General features: G+C 42.2%; 2 protein-coding genes across 3 annotated transcripts in view; both read left to right on the plus strand.

Annotated features, from left to right (window-relative positions):
• Positions 1-5: 5 nt before the first annotated feature.
• LOC128526696 (E3 ubiquitin/ISG15 ligase TRIM25) lies at positions 6-3,366 on the plus strand. 2 transcript variants are annotated; one of them, XM_053498825.1, is made up of 5 exons: positions 6-326; positions 1,401-1,487; positions 1,574-1,720; positions 1,840-1,936; positions 2,087-3,366. In XM_053498825.1, the coding sequence occupies exons 1-5, from the start codon at positions 6-8 to the stop codon at positions 2,611-2,613; spliced, it is 1,179 nt and encodes a 392-aa protein (XP_053354800.1). In that variant the 3' UTR covers positions 2,614-3,366. The 2 variants fall into 2 exon arrangements, with proteins under 2 accessions (XP_053354800.1, XP_053354801.1); XM_053498826.1 differs by having other exon boundaries at positions 1,849-1,936.
• A 416-nt stretch (positions 3,367-3,782) lies between these two features.
• The window catches only part of rhot1b (ras homolog family member T1), a 20,623-nt gene continuing 7,410 nt past the window's right edge, over positions 3,783-16,995 (plus strand). The window contains exons 1-13 of the mRNA XM_053499264.1: positions 3,783-3,941; positions 6,281-6,339; positions 6,437-6,518; positions 6,612-6,655; positions 6,736-6,789; positions 7,506-7,558; positions 11,077-11,185; positions 11,408-11,509; positions 15,084-15,182; positions 15,275-15,383; positions 15,552-15,672; positions 15,874-15,958; positions 16,132-16,277. Coding sequence (XP_053355239.1) covers positions 3,905-3,941; positions 6,281-6,339; positions 6,437-6,518; positions 6,612-6,655; positions 6,736-6,789; positions 7,506-7,558; positions 11,077-11,185; positions 11,408-11,509; positions 15,084-15,182; positions 15,275-15,383; positions 15,552-15,672; positions 15,874-15,958; positions 16,132-16,277 — 1,100 coding nt within the window. The 5' untranslated portion in view covers positions 3,783-3,904. The remainder of the gene's footprint in view (positions 3,942-6,280; positions 6,340-6,436; positions 6,519-6,611; positions 6,656-6,735; positions 6,790-7,505; positions 7,559-11,076; positions 11,186-11,407; positions 11,510-15,083; positions 15,183-15,274; positions 15,384-15,551; positions 15,673-15,873; positions 15,959-16,131; positions 16,278-16,995) is intronic.

Consider the following 16,995-nt stretch of genomic DNA (forward strand, 5'->3'; position numbering starts at 1 on the left):
CTCTGATGATGATGATGATGTCGGCGGTGCGGTATGAAGACGTGGTGACGTGTATCGCCCACCAGCTGAAATGTCCGATTTGTTTCGAGGTGTTCAGCCACCCGGTCACTCTCGCGTGCGGACACAGTTACTGCCTGCAGTGCATTAATAACCACCTGAAGCAGAGCGCGAGGAGGAGGGAGTGTCCTCAGTGCAGGGCGGAGCTCAGGACCTCCTGCAGGCTGCACAAAAACGTCACCATCGCCGCCATCCTGGAGCTACACGGAGCGGGGGGGCCGGGGGTGTGGGACAGGGTCCTGACCGGAAGTGACGAAGAGCTCGGTCAGGTGACGTTCACGTGCACAGATGTTTAAATCACCAGGTGTTTATGTGCCGGGGTGTTTATGTACCGGGGTGTTTATGTGCCCGGGTGTTTATGTGCCGGGGTGTTTATGTGCCGGGGTGTTTATGTGCCCGGGTGTTTATGTGCCGGGGTGTTTATGTGCCGGGGTGTTTATGTGCCCGGGTGTTTATGTGCCAGGGTGTTTATGTGCCAGGGTGTTTAAGTGCCCGGGTGTTTAAGTGCCGGGGTGTTTGTGATGTGGTGTTTATGTGTAGTGGTGTTTATGGTTTATGTACCGGGGTGTTTATGTGCCGGAGTGTTTATGTGCCGAGGTGTTTATGTGCCAATGTGTTTAAGTGCTGTGGTGTTTATGTGCCGAGGTGTTTGTGTGCGAGGTGTTTATGTGCCCGGGTGTTTATGTGCCGGGGTGTTTATGTGCCCGGGTGTTTATGTGCCGGGGTGTTTATGTGCCCAGGTGTTTATGTGCCGGGGTGTTTAAGTGCCGGGGTGTTTAAGTGCCGGGGTGTTTGTGATGTGGTGTTTATGTGTCGTGGTGTTTATGGTTTATGTACCGGGGTGTTTATGTACCGGGGTGTTTATGTGCCGGGGTGTTTATGTGCCAATGTGTTTAAGTGCTGTGGTGTTTATTTGCCGAGGTGTTTATGTGCCGAGGTGTTTATGTGCCGAGGTGTTTAAGTGCCGTGGTGTTTATGTGCAGTGATGTTTAATGCCGAGGTGTTTATGTGCCGAGGTGTTTAAGTGCCGTGGTGTTTATGTGCAGTGATGTTTAATGCCGAGGTGTTTATGTGCTCGACACATGTGCTGAGGTGTTTAAGTGCTGTGGTGTTTATGTGCCGAGGTGTTTATGTGCCAAGGTGTTTATGTGCCGTGGTGTTTATGGTTTATGTACCATGTGAGTGTGTGCGTGTGTGAGAGTGTGTGCGCGTGAGAGAGAGTGTGTGAGAGAGTGTGTGAGTGCCCTGTGATGGATCGGCGCGCCGTCACGAGTGTACCTCACGTCACCCTGAATACAGGATAAAGTTTAAGTTAAATCATATCCACTTCTGCTCTTCTTCAGGATGCTCTACAGAGGAGACTGGACCTCTTGCAGCAGGAGATAAAAAAGGTGGAATCGCTGCTGTCAGAGTCTCATTCGAACATTCAGGTAGAACACATTACAGAGCAGACGCTGTGGTTCTCTACAGCTGTGAAGTGTAAACTTGTGTTCAGCTCTTCTGTGCTTCACCACAGAACGGGAGATGTTTCATCAGAGACCGTATCAGACCTCAGGAGACACCAGAGACACCGAACGTGTTGAGTTCCTCACCGGACCCTGAAGGAGGAAGTCCGTGTGCTGAGGAAAGCCTGGGTCCTCCATCAGTCGCTCAGGGTGACGAGGTGTGTGTGTGTGTGTGTGTGTGTTAAAGGAACCGGCTGGTAAAAAATGTTTAAAACAGGTTTTTCCATGCATGCATTATGATCTCATACACCATTTGCTTGTGTGTTTTCATTCTGAGGTCGATCAGACGGTGGAGTTTGGATCAGAGGAGAGCGGAGCCAGAGTGTCTGAGGATCCAGACTCTCTCAGCGGAGGCACAACGTCTGCAGCTGCAGGTACCCAGTGGAACAAGATATGACTGACTGCACCTTTAATTTCTCCTTTCCAGTATACATTTATTACTTATTGCTTCTTTAATATCAGCTTCCTTCACCACAAATGTCACTATTTGCTGCTTTGATGTCATCTCCTCTCTCCTCTCACAGCTCTTAGCGCTGAGTTCGTCTCGCTGTATATCTCGCCCCGGCTGAGTCACCGCCGTTTGGTTTTCATCCCTCAGACACGGAGGGTAGAGGTGCGGTCTCAGCGTCTGAGGCCACAGCTCGGCCATTTCGAAGCGTCCCAGTGTATGGCGGAGCAGGAGTTCACCACAGGGAGGCATTATTGGGATGTAGAGACGAGCGCGTGCAGCGGCTGGGCGGCCGGAGTGGCGTACGCCCACCTGGGAAAAGCTGAGCGGCTCGGGAGGAGTAAATCGTCCTGGTGTATCGAGTGGAGCAACTGCCGGTTCAGCGTCTGGCACGACGGCTCAGAGACGCAGCTGAAACAGACACACCCGAGCAGACTCCGGGTCCTGCTGGACATGGACGGGGGACGGCTTTCCTTCTGGACCGGAGCGGATGCAGAAACCGAGCTGTATTACTTCTGGGTGAAGTTCAGAGGCCCGGTTAGACCTGCGTTCTGGCTGTTTGGGACGAAGGTTGGGAACGCCCTGTCCTTCCCCGGACCCTGACTTTGGCCTTGCTCACGGTCTTATTCCAAACTTAAACACACTGTGATGGGAAACACACACACACACACACACACACACACACACACATAATTTATTATTTATCAGATAAATTATGATTAAAAGGTATGGAAATCTGCATGAATGTTAAAATAAATAAATCCAATACAAATAAGAAAACACAATCAGAATTAGTATTTTGTTTATTATAAGAATATTTTTTTTTCATATTCCGCGTCACAATTTATTAAGGCATATTGTTTAATTACAGATTATTTTTTTACTAAAATTCTATTATTATTGTTATATTTTGTATTATATATTATATACTTTTTTTTTGCACTACCTAGTAGAGTGCATATGATGCACACACGGCTACTTACCCTACTTTACAATCCCCTTATGTACACTCTACTGGAAATACTCAGAAAAACATAAAATGATATATATATATATATATATATATATATAGAGAGAGAGAGAGAGAGAGAGATATTACTTATATATAGATATTACATTAAACATTATAAAACAATAATGTTTTTCTTTTCATGTTAGTCTGTACTCTGAGAGCTACAAACAGCCGGAACCAAATTTCTTGTGTGTCTCAACACTACTTGACGAATAAAACCTGATTCTGATTTTCATTATATAACAAATTACTTAAATGAAATAAAAATAAGTATTATTATATAATAATTATTAGATTGTTAGATATCTAATGTGATTACTGTTTTAGATTATTGTGCATATCTGTTTGGGCTGATATTTTTGTTTTGTTTTTATCAATTGAATAAACTTTTACTAAATACTTGATAAATAAATAAATAAATAAAGCATTAAATGAAAATGTATTGAATTGACTTTGTTCAGTCTAATCAAGCAAAAAAAACAAATCATTTATGTAAAGTGAACTGAAATATGAATGACAGCTCAACTGTCCAATCAGCAGTCCGTGCGTGATGACGTAGCCCTCAAACGTTTAAAAACCCGGAAGCTTATTTACCGGCGCGCGTGTCAATAAACCTGCGATATTTTTTTAACCCTGTATCCTGCAGCGTTACATTTACATCTTATCTCAAATACACACACACACACACACACATATATATATATAAATGTTAACAAAAAATAAATATGTACACGTGGCCTGTAAATATTTAGAAAAGGTTTTTAAGGTAAATGATCCTTGAGGCTGTGTGTCCTCACTGCGCATGCGTGACATCTGCACCGTTATAATAAGGGATATTATAGCGGATCCGCAACATCACACTGAGATTATAAATTCACAAGGATGAGGAAAGATGTGCGGATTTTACTCGTCGGAGAGCGTGAGTCGTGTGATCTGTGTTTAATAACCTGCTTTACTGAGGAGCAGAGAAAACTGGATTTATGGAAATGTGAACATCTATACGGTTTATATATATATATATTTATATTAGTAATGCAGTGCGTTATTATGCGTTATAACACTGAATATGCAGTGCAGAGGGATATAGGAATGCAGTGATGTTGGAAACCTCATGGCCTCAGGTGTATAAGCTCTGTAATATACAGTATTTATATATAATCACAGAGTTGCCTATATATATATATATATATGACATAATGACAAGTAATATCTATCTTTCCAAAATGTTGCTTTTAACAAATATAACCTGGGGTATCTGCATTACAGTATATTTATATATAGGCTAGTTAATATATACAGTATATATAGTTTGTACAGTATATTTCTATTTTTAGTTCTATTTTTATCCTAGTTTATTCTAGTTCAATTAAATTTTTCTATCGTATTTATTTTATTTATATTTATTTCTTATTATAAGCTTTAATTCTCTTTTAAGGTCACTGGCGGTCGTATAAACATTTCACTACATTTCGTACTGTGTATGACTGTGTATGTGACAAATAAAACTGAATTTAAATTATAGGGTTTCAAGACAATAATCTATAATAAGTGTCAGGTGGGTTTAGAACCGACAGCACACAGGCGTAGTGGTTAGCGCTGTCACCTCGCACCTCCAGGGTCCGGGTTTGAGTCCCACCTTGGGTCTCTGTGCATGGAGTTTGCATGTTCTCCAGGAGGTTGCCTGTGGGTTTCCTCCAGGTTCTCCGGTTTCCTCCCACAGTCCAAAGAGCAGGTGGTAGCATTCACCTTCATACATTTCAAGAAGGTCATGAAGGAAGCCTCGTCTCTCCAGGAAAAAACATCAGGGACAGACACTGATATTCTGCAAAAGGTACAGGGGTTGGACTGCGGTGAAGTCTTTCTCTCTGATAAATCCCGTTTCCCATTAGGGAGAAGAAAAGATGAGGTCCACCATCAGTCCCATGCCAACAGTAAAGCATCCTGACATCAGTCATGTGTGTTGTTGCTTCTCAGCCAGGGGAGGGCGCTCACTCACAATTTTGTCTAAGAACATGAATAAAGAGCGGTGCAAAAACTTCTCCCAGCCATTCAAGAACAGTTTGGTGATGAACCATGTCTTTACAGCATGATGGAGCTCCTCGCCATAACGCAAAAGTGATCACTAAGTGTCGCGGGAAAAAAACATTGAAATTTTGGGTCCCTGGCCAGGAAACTCACCAGACCTCAATCCCATTGTGGTCGATCCTCAAAAGGGCAGGAGGACAAACACTGACACAAAAACTCCAACCATTGATTATGTAAGAATGGGCTGCACCATCAGTCAGGGGGCGGAACAGAAGGTGATTGACAGCATGTCAGGGCGAATTGAAGAAGAAGATCAACACTGCAAATACTGAGTCTTTACATAAACTTAATATAATTGACATTAAAAGCCTCTGACACTTACGAGTGATTATACTTCAGTACACCAGAGTGACATCTGACACGAAGATCTAAATTCACTGAAGCAGCAGCACTTTGTGAAATTTGTATTTGTGTCAATTTTAAAAGTGGCTGAACAATAAGCGTCAGACGGATTTAGCGTCGCCACAACACGATGTCACAAAACACGGGACAGTTTTTCTAACTGCAAACATCACACACACACACACACACACACGCACACACACACGCACAGGGCTGGGTTTCACACACAGATTATATCTAGTATAGTCTAACATTTGTGTGTGGCTGCTTATCGGTTGTTTAGGAGACGGGTGGTGCGTCAGCGTGCGCCTCTGACCTTGTGTGGCCGGATTATTAGAAAACAGGAAGCACTTAGATTTAGGCCAGAGTTTGGTGGAGTTTAGTGGGTTTTTTGTTTCCAGTTTAAGGGTGCACAAACTTTATGCAGGGGTTTAGTCTGGTGTTAATGATGATAATTAGTTGTAATTATTTAATTATAAATATTTAATGATGTCATACCATAATGTTATATCGTACCAGTTGTCTTTGTGGTTATAATGAATATTTTATTTAACGTCATTAACTTTGTTTGTGCAGAAAACCTTCATTATGCTAATTATTGTTTAAATGATGATTATTAAATGAATTTATTTTTTCTGTTAAGATATACCTGTAGAGTTTAACTAGAATGAGCTTACAACATTAAAATGATTATTCAGCACATTTCACAGTTATGGCACTAAAGTATACAGTAATGTAAGTGTGTGTGAAGGGAGCGAATGCTGGTGACACGTTAACGCCGCACAGACCGAACCCACGTGTTCTTACACATTCATCCTAAACTCTTTACAGCCAAAGTGGGGAAGACGTCTCTGATCATGTCCCTGGTCAGCGAGGAGTTCCCTGACGTGGTGGGTCATCCCTTATTACACTCGTTATCCCATTACACTCGTTCTGCTTTTCTGATCATGTGATGTGATGTGATGTGATGTGTTCCTGTCTCTTCAGGTTCCCTACAAAGTGGAGGAGATCACCATCCCCGCTGACGTCACGCCCGAGAGAGTCCCCACACACATAGTGGACTACTCAGGTAGTGAGCGCTCCAGATTAAGAGCTCAACAGCGTTTCCTGTCACATGGCATGACTGTATGTAATGAAATGTCTGCGCTCTGAACGTCTGCAGAAGCTGAGCAGACAGACGAGCAGCTTTATCAGGAGATCTCCAAGGTACGGTACGGGCTGCAGAGACGCGCGGCGGTTTGTGCCAACGCCGGTGTCGAGTTATACACATCTGTCTGTCTTTGCAGGCGAACGTCATATGCATCGTTTACGCCGTCAATAACAGGAAGTCGCTGGAGAAAGTGAGTCACGGAGATGTTTCAGGTCCCTTTTAGAAAAAAAAAACTTTAATAATGGGGGGGGGGGGCATGGGGAAGAGCTGTAAAGGTTACCTGAGGTCATGAATTAAAACAATGATGTGATTGTTTTATTATAGCATTCATTCTATTATTATTAGATACCTGGAAAAATTTCAGTTAGATAAAAAAGTGTATAAATATAAATATTTGTGACATAAAACCTTTAAATGTTCGTAGAGATCAGAAACAAACACACACAGATTAACATCACGCTTCGGCCTGAGCTCTAACACACCATGGTCTCTCTCTCTCTCTCTCTCTCCATCCCTCTCTCTCTCTATCTCTCTCTGTCTCTCTCTCCCTCTCTCTCTCTGTCTCTCCATCCCTCTCTCTCTCTGTCTCTCTCTCCCTCTCTCTCCCTCTCTCTCTCTCTCTCTGTCTCTCTCTCCCTCTCTCTCTCTCTGTCTCTCTCTCCCTCTCTCTCTCTCTGTCTCTCTCTCCCTCTCTCTCTCTCTCTGTCTCTCTCTCCCTCTCTCTCTGTCTCTCTCTCCATCTCTCTCTCTCCCTCTCTCTGTCTCTCTCTCCCTCTCTCTCTCCCTCTCTCTCTCCCTCTCTCTCTCCATCCCTCTCTCTCTCTCTCTCTCCCTCTCTCTCTCTCTGTCCCTCTCTCCATCTCTCTCCATCTCTCTCTCTCTCTCTTTCCCTCTCTCTCTCCTCAGGTGACGAGTCACTGGATCCCGCTGATCAACGAGAGGACGGATAAAGACAGCAGGTCAGAGTGCTGCAGTGTTCTGTGTCCTGATTGGTCAGAAGGTGTTGATCCATTCTCTATAACAGCAGCTCTGACATTAGCGCAGGTTTATGTAGATTACAGTATTTCTGAATTACTAAAACACATTTTTTGAATGTTTCTCTCACTTTCTCAAAACCGTAAACACAAATCACCAAACTTAAGCTACACTGTCAGAACCTTTGACTTGTCTTGCTATATCAAACACTTGATTCAGAACTATGTTATCTTTACCCAAAACCAAACACTGTTTTCAGATAACACACACATCCAGCTAATGCATAAACACTACACAGCAGTCATTACACACTACAGAGATAAATGCGAAACACTGCACTCAGGGCAGAGCAGGGGAAAAATTATTCATTATAAAGTATTTGCACAATCCCGCACACATATAAATGTAGTCACAAACAAAAAATGCAACAGATCGATAGCAAGCAATGTCTTGGGATCATTCTGCCTCAGCATCATGCCTCATGGTCAGGCCACAGGATCTCATCAACCTCACAGGCAATCCTGTCCCTTGCTAAACAACGGGGAAAGAATCCTTTAGCATGCCGAATCCAACCTTGAATCGCTTCCGCTCCAATGTCGTCACATGCTGCATCCACTGACTGAAGGAGATTTTCTTGTGCATAAGGATTTCTGTCATAGACCTTCCACCTCCATGCAGAAAAAAATTCTTCAATGGAATTAAGGAAGGGCGAGTATGGTGGGAGGCACACATTTATAAAACGTGGGTTATGGGAAAGTTCACATTGTCCCAGATTACCACCTACATGGGATGCTCTGCCTGCTCACCTCTCTTCACGTCTCAGTAATGCTTCCTGTAGAGCATACAGAAACATTATAAGCTGGACAGTGTTGTAAGGCCCTAAAGTCACATGGCGGTGAATAACCCCGTAGCTGCTGATGGCAGCACATATGGTCACGTTGCCACCACGCTGCCTTGGCAACTCTACAATGGCACGTTGACCAATAATGTTGTGGCCTCTTCTTCTACTCTTGGTGAGATTGAAGCCAGCTTCATCCAAGAAGATGCACTCATGAGGCCTCTCCATGGAATCCAGCTGAAACATTCTCTATAAAAAAAAGAACAAAAATTTGTTTTTGAAGTAACGTAAATTACATAGCGTTCCAGGCTTCATGCCTCTACATACATGTGCTGCATTACATTCAATACAGTAAAGATGTAGAGTAACTCAACAGTGCTGTGTAATCTCTGGACATGATCACTTACTTGTACATATTGATATCGGAGCTCTTTTACCCTTTCAGAATTTCTCTCAAATGCTACTCTGTAGGCTTGTTAGAGACTTATCAGGTTGCGTTTCAGGACACTCACACGTTGTCTTCCTCAGCTCGCTGTTGGATTTCACGCAGACGAATGAGATTATTTTGAAGGACCATATTGACAATAATGTTCTCCTGCTGTTGTGAGAACATACCCCTCCTTCCACCAGCATGTGGCAGTCTTTCAATTCTACAGACAGGCCTAATGCATTGAAATGTCACCAAATATGTTCAATACATAAAATACTATTATTTATAGTACTACTATTAGTTTTACTGTAATACTGCTAGAAAAGGGCCAATTTTTAGAGATATGTTAGAGTAATTTACTGAGACGTTCCACAACTGTACTGTAAGTTTGAGGGACCACAAATGAAAGTACACTTACCTGTTCTCTTCTCTGAATGTCCTGACAGTGGAGGCCACAGAGAACCTGCTTATATCTGGTTGAACACGTAGTCCTGCGTCCCTCATCCTCATTCCATGAACCAGAACATGGTGTATGATTGTTGCTCTAATTTCATTGGAAATGATGGCTCTTCTTCTTCTTCCTCCTCCTTCTCTGTCTCTTCCTCTTCCTCCTTCTCCTCCTTGTCCTTGTCCACTTCCACTTCCTCCTTCTCTCCTGCCCTCCGTTGTGAAAATCACACATGTCATTTGGATTTGACACGGCTTTTTATCCTGATTATTGATTAGGTGCAACACATTACTGATTTGAAACAGGTGTGTTACATTTTGAGTGCTTGCGTGTTACCGATGACAACAGTGTGTTGCTTGTGTTTCACTTTTGGGGCCGTGTTGTGCCATTCTGAGTTGAAGTGCACCACAATGATACATGTGCCTTGTCAATGACAATGTGTTTACAGTTTTGCACAAAGACTGATTCCGATTTGCTAGTTGTGTCTAACCACATGAGAAGTGTTTAAAGTTCTGCAAACTGTGTGATTCAATCAATAAAGTGGTTTGTACATTTGCAACTTTTTTTTTTTTTGATTTTAGTGTTTTAGCAATTCAGAAATACTGTAATGCATTCGCTCTATCGCTTACTGTATTGTTTCCATAGTAACGGCCCCCACAGCACACACTCCACGTTAACGAGTTAAACAGATTATTATCTGATTATTATCAGAGCTGAAATCTGAGTCTCTCGCTTCCAAAATACTACATAATACTTTATACATTATATTCTACATGCATTACTAATATACTGTAACGTTCTGCATCCATTTCACTCTCACTACACTCTATTACACACTCAGATTATACTTATCAAACACTATACTGTACCATTGTGCACTATACTGTTCTATACTCCACTGTACTCTACTTTATTAGACTTTACTAGATAGATTGATCCTGAAGATCCAATCCAACTATTAAACATTTACTCTACTCAACCCTACTTTACTATACTACACTACACAACATTTCTACTATATACTATATACACACTCTACATGTCTTTGGAATATAGGAGGAAACTTAAGTACTAAACCTTTAAACCATACTATACTCCACTATACTTAATTTAACCTGTAATTATAACATAACATCCTTGTACTCAGCTCTACTTTGCTATACTATGCTGTACTGTACTGTACTTATACTATACTTTCCCTATTTATACATTACTCCACTATACTACACTAAACTTATACTATACTCCACTATGCCATATTTATACTAAGCTTCTATTGTACTTTTGTTATAATGTTTTATAATATACTTATATATGTTGCATGTGTATATATATACTTTACTAAACTTTACTATGATATATTAAACTCTACTATATTATAATATATTAACATAGATTGTACTATACCGAACTGTACTGTAGTCTCCTGTACATTACAATACTTGTGTTTTTATTACACTACACTATACTGTGCTAGTATTTGCGTATAGTTTTACCTTTGGTATATGTTTACTCTACTGTGCCATGTTTCAGTAATTCATCAGAATGTACAGTATACTGTACTATACATACTATACTGTGCTATATCTCTGCTCTGGAATGTTATAAGACGTGACCTATTAAACTCCTTTGTCAATTTTGACCTTCCTAAAGCACAATCATTTTTTATTCCAAAATGAAACTATTAGAGGAGTGCAAACTGAGCTCCTCATGTCCACTATATTACACTCAGTAAGTAACAGTGTGTGTGTGTGTGTGTGTGTGTGTGTGTGTGTGTGTGATACAGGGTTCCTCTAATATTAGTTGGGAATAAGTCTGATCTGGTGGAGCAGAGCAGCATGGAGGCCGTCCTGCACATCATGAACAAATACACAGAGATCGAGACCTGTGTCGAGGTGCACACACACACACACACACACACACACACACACTTCAAGTTGTCCTAATCATGCGGTTTTGTATTAGTGCTTGTACATGTGTTATAACAAGAGTTATAGAGAAGACATGAAGATCGATGCACGTGAAAACTTTTTTTCTGCAATTTGTTTGGATTTTAATTTAACTACTAATTAACATTTGTAGCTTGATTAATTGTGTAGATGTAAATTGTGTTTCAGTGTTCAGCGAAGAAACTAAAGAACATCTCCGAACTGTTCTATTACGCTCAGAAAGCAGTACTTCATCCAACAGGCCCGCTTTACTGCCCCGAGCGCAGACAGGTACTCCGGCCTTTTTCTTGGGTTCTTATGTTATATTAATCGCAGATGTTTCTGGGCTTCTCCTGCACTTTTTGGTCCAGAATATCTGTCACATATTTCTCCTCTAAATTTTACAATTATGTGAATAGACCAGAAGATAAATACAGTGGAACCTCAGATTACAAGCATAATTCATTCCGGAAGCGGGCTCGTATTCCAAAACACTCGTAAACCAAATAAAATTTTCCCATAAGAAATAATGGAAAATCTAATTATTCGTTCTACAGCCCAAAAAATAAATACATAAAAACAATTACATTATTCAAAATATAAAGTAAAATATTACTATTATTATGCTCTGTGTGTGTGTGTAATAAACAGAGAGACTGTTTTATCGAAACATTAGCAAGGAACATTGCTAGTCACACTCGCATAAGCGCATACTAATGGAATTACTGCTTTAAAGTAAAACAAGCAAGCAGAAAAAAAACTAATGAACCTGCACTTTACCTTTAAGAAGAATCGCGACAGAGCGGAGTTTCTGTGTAGGAAGTTGTGGGAAGTTTCGGTGTGGGAAGCCAAGAGAAGGAAAGGGTGGGAGGGAGGCTGTAAAGGCGCGTGTGTGTGTGTTGCACACACACACACTCTCGCCTTTACTATGTTTTACATACACGCGTGGTCACAGTATTATAGTATACAGCACACGCAATTCTGCAAAAAGAAAGACCGTTGGCTCAGTTGTGATCATGTGACGCTCGGCGTCAAAACAAGAAGCGCATGCGTGATACATGATACTCGGTACTCGTAAACCAAGACAATGCTCGTTTTTCAAGTCAAAATCTATTTAAAATATTTGCTCGTCTTGCGTAACACTCGCAAATCGTGTTACTCGCAATCCAAGGTTTTACTGTATAGGAAAATTAATTTAGTAGATCGTTTCTCCAAAACGCGAAAACTCCCATCATCAGCTCAGATATTTCTCAAATTGTGCTGCACACACACACACACACACACACACACATTGTTTGGTGCTTTTTTAACATCTATATGTGAGTGTTGACATTTTAAATAAAATAAACATGTAAAGTTCAGTGTTTGTTTAGAATTAAAACTGACACATTGTTAATAAAAAGCAGCCAAAAATAGAAATCTTATGATAACAATATAGTTTCTGAGATAAAAGTGTTTTTAATAATCTAACATTGTTTAACATTGTTAAATTAAAAATTAAATGATCTTTTATGGTCGAAGAAGTAGAGGAGGAAGGCATGTTTGTAGGCAGAGAGAGAGAAGAAAAGGCAAGAGTTTAGGAGTGATAGTAGGGACTTTGAATGTTGGGACTATGACAGGGAAGACAAGAAGGTTGGTTGACATGATGCAGAGAAGGAAGGTGGATATACTGTGTGTCCAGGAGACCAGATGGAAAGGTAGCAAGGCTAGAAGATTAGGATTAGGGTTCAAATTGTTTTACCATGGTGTGGATAGGAAAAGAAATGGAGTAGGAGTTATTCTGAAAGAGGAGTTTGTAAGGAATGTTCTAGAGGTAAAGAGAATATCAGGCAGGTTGATGAGTCTGAAGCTGGAAATTGAAGGGATAATGTTCAATGTTGTTAGTGGTTATGCCCCACAGGTAGGATGTGAGTTCGAAGAGAAGGAGAAATTCTAAAGTGAGTTAGATGAAGTGATGCAGAGCATCCCCAGAGGTGAAAGAGTGGTGATTGGTGCAGACTTCAATTGACATGTTGGGGAAGGGAACAGAGGTGATGAAAATGTGATGGGCAGGTTTGGTCTTCAGGACAGGAATGTAGAAGGACAGATGGTGGTGGACTTTGCAAAGAGGATGGAAATTGCAGTGGTAAATACTTTCTTCCAGAAGAGGCAGAAACATAGGGTGACATATAAGAGTGGAGGCAGAAGCACTCAGGTGGACTACATCTTGTGTCGACGTTGTAATCTGAAAGAGATCAGTGACTGCAAACTGTTGGTAGGGGAGAGTGTAGCCAGACAACACAGAATGGTGGTGTGTAAAATAACCCTGGTGGTGAGGAAGGTGAAGAGGACAAAGGCAGAGCAGAGGACAAAGTAGTGGAAGTTAAAAAAGGAGTGGTCAGGAGGTGCTTTCAGTTGACTGGACAACAACAGCTAAGGTGATCAGGGAGACAGGTAGGAGGGTATTTGGTGCATCATCAAGTAAGGGAAAAGTGGACGAGAAGACTTGGTGGTGGAACGAGGAAGTCCAGGAGTGTATACAGGGAAAGAAGCTAGCTAAGAAGAAGTGGGACACTGAGGGGACTGAAGAGAGTGGACAGGCGTACAGGGAGATGCAGAGTAAGGTGAAGGTAGAGGTGGCAAAGGTCAAACAAAGAGCATATGAGGACTTGTATACTAGGCTAGACAGTAAGGAGGGTGAGGTGGATCTGTACAGGTTGGCAAGGCAGAGAGATAGAGATGGGAAGGATTTGCAGCAGGTTAGAGTGATTAAAGATAGAGATGGAAATGCTGTTGTGGAGCAGGAAGTAGCCAAAATCAGTAAGAGTGAGGTGAGAAGGATGTTAAAGAGGATAAAGCGTAGAATGGCTGTTGGTCCTGATGACATACCTGTGGAGATATGGAAATGCTTAGGAGAGGTGGCAGTAGTTCTTGGAGAGTAAGAGGATTCCAGAGGAATGGAGGAGAAGTGTATTAGTGCCGACCTTCAAGGACGAGGGAGATGTGCAGAGCTGTGGCAATTACAAAGGGATAAAGCTAATGAGCCATACAATGAAGCTGTGGGAAAGAGTAGTGGAAGCCAGGTCCAAGGGCAGAGGTGAGCATTTGTGAGCAGCAATACGGTTGTATGCCTAGAAAGAGTACATTAGATACAGTATTTGCTTTGAGGATGCTGATGGAGAAGTACAAAGAAGGTAACAGAGAGTTGCATTGTGTCTTTGTAGATTTAGAGAAAGCGTACAATAGGGTGCCGAGAGAGGAGCTGTGGTGTTGTATAAGGGAGGCTGAAGTGGCAAAGAAGTATGTTAGAGTGGTGCAGGACATATATGACAGCTGTAGGACAGTGGTGAAATGTGCTGTAGGTGTGACAAGAGTTCCAGGTGGGTTTGCATCAAGGATCGGCTCTGAGCCCCATCTTGTTTGCTCTGGTGATGGACAGGATGACAGATGAGGTTTGACAGGAGTCTCCATGGACAATGATGTTTGCAGATGACATTGTGCTTTGTAGCTCATCAGAGGGACAACCCATGTTAGATGTTTTGAAGATAAAGTCCGAGAGGCCAGATTGAGGTGGTTTGGACATGTTCAGAGGAGAGATGGTGAATATATCGGTAGAAGGATGCTGAGGTTGGAACTGCCAGGCAGGAGGTCTAGAGGAAGACCAAAGAGGATGCAGTAAGAGAGGACATGAAGTTAGTTGGTGTGAGAGAAGAGGATGCAGAGGATAGGGTTAGATAGAGGCAGATGATTCGCTGTGGCGACCCCTGAAAGGGAACAGCCCAAAGACAAAGAAGAAGAAGAAGAAGAGGATTAATTATCTTTTATATGTGTGTTTTACTGTGTGTGTGTGTGTGTGTGTGTGTTTGTGTGTGTGTGTCTGAGACAGATGAAGCCGGCGTGTGTTCGAGCTCTCACCCGTGTGTTTAAAATTTCCGACTTGGACAATAATGGCGTCCTCAGCGACAGCGAGCTAAACTTCTTCCAGGTCAGTTAGAGGTCGCGGCTAGGCACTGCCGCGCGCTCGTTTGTTTACGACTCTTTAACTCAAGGAGTGTTTTCTCTCGCGGCTCTGTGCAGAGAGTGTGTTTCAGCTCGCCGCTCGCTCCTCAGGCTCTGGAGGACGTGAAGAAGGTGGTGAAGAAGAGCACACCTGACGGAGTGTGTGAGGACGGACTGACTCTGCAAGGTGAGTGACAAAACACACACACACACACACACGGTGTAATATATCACTCTTAAAGAAATTATATATAATTTGTTAATGCAGACCCACAAATGAGCATCATTCTCTCGTGTGTGTGTGTGTGTGTGTGTCTGTGTGTGTGTATTTGTTGCGAGTCTTTTTTATGCCCAGGATTTCTTTTCCTCCACACACTCTTCATCCAGAGGGGGCGCCACGAGACCACCTGGGCTGTGCTCCGCCATTTTGGCTACGACGACGACTTGGAGCTACACCAGGACTACCTTTTCCCTTTGTAAGCCCCTCCCACTCACATCAACCAATCCTCTTTCTTACCTGAATATCTTTGTAGTCCCGCCTCCTTCTTACCTGTTTATCTTCATAGTCCCGTCTCCTTACCGGTTTTTCTTTATTGACCCGCCTCCTTCTCTCTCTCTTTCTTCCGCCCCTTTCCCACTGGTGTAAACGTAATCCTCCTCTGTGTGTGTGTTTGTAGGTTAAGAGTCCCAGCAGACTGCAGCACTGAGCTCAGCCACGACGCCTCGCTGTTCTTGCAGAGTATCTTTGATAAACACGACAAGGTGAAGACGCCGCTGCAACACTCTGCCTTCACACTCACACGTCAGGGTTTATCATCTTATTTTTTGTATGCCGGGTGAACAGGGACAGACGTAGACCAACCAGTGCATACCTTCTGAACTTTGAGTTTGAGTTGTTTTATTAAAACCTCTGAGTTGTGATGATGATGTTGTAGGACCGGGACGGTGCTCTGAACCCCGGCGAGCTAAAGGAGGTGTTTGATGTGTTTCCCTACATGCCCTGGGGTCCGGACGTGAATAACACTGTGTGTACGAACGATCAGGGCTGGATCACATACCAGGGCTTCATCTCTCAGTGGACGTGAGTTACTGTTAGCCGTCACCTCGGTTATTTTTTTACACTGTAACTTCCCCAAGACCTTTATTCCTCTTATACGACAATCATTTACCAAAGTTTATCATTTATTCTTTATATCTACATATAAACTGAGTGTTTGCATTAATTAGTATCACATTTTAATTGTGTGTTTAATTTGTTCTCAGCTGTGGAAGTTCACAACTGTGTTAGTCTTCACCTCCCTAATGCATAGAGTGAATTTGGTGTACATTTGAGAATGGTCACCCCCCCCCCCCCCCAACCCCCCAAAAAAAGTCAAAATCCCCTTTCAAGGCTGAGATATAAAATAGTTTACATTATTTCATAGTATAGTTTAGTATAGTGTAGCGTAGTATAGCATAGCGTAGTATAGTGTACTATGGTGTAGTGTACTATAGTGTAGTATTGTGCAGTGTAGTGTAGTCTGGTATAGTGTAGTGTGTTGTTTAGTATAATGTAGTGTACTATAGTGTAGTATGGCGCAGTATTGTGTAGTGTACTTCAGTGTAGTATAGTGTAGTGTAGTATAGTGTAGTATGGTATAGTGTAGTGTGGTGTTGTATAGTGTAGTATAGTGTGGTATAGTGTAGTATGGTATAGTAGTATAGTCATAGTGTAGTATAGTGTTGTGTATTGTAGTGTAGTATAGTATTGTTCTTAAATCTTTACTAAATTTATATGGTGCATTCAGGAGGGAAATACT

The sequence above is a fragment of the Clarias gariepinus genome, chromosome 6 (genome assembly GCF_024256425.1).
Source record: "Clarias gariepinus isolate MV-2021 ecotype Netherlands chromosome 6, CGAR_prim_01v2, whole genome shotgun sequence".
Lineage (NCBI taxonomy): Eukaryota > Metazoa > Chordata > Actinopteri > Siluriformes > Clariidae > Clarias > Clarias gariepinus.

Bases quoted from the DNA above. Each gene is read 5' to 3' on its own strand.
- LOC128526696 (XM_053498825.1), top strand. From the start codon at position 6: ATGATGATGATGATGTCGGCGGTGCGGTATGAAGACGTGGTGACGTGT. The intron at 1,721-1,839 runs GTGTGTGTGTGT...TTTCATTCTGAG, and splicing joins CAGTCGCTCAGGGTGACGAG to GTCGATCAGACGGTGGAGTT. The intron at 1,937-2,086 runs GTACCCAGTGGA...CTCCTCTCACAG, and splicing joins CACAACGTCTGCAGCTGCAG to CTCTTAGCGCTGAGTTCGTC.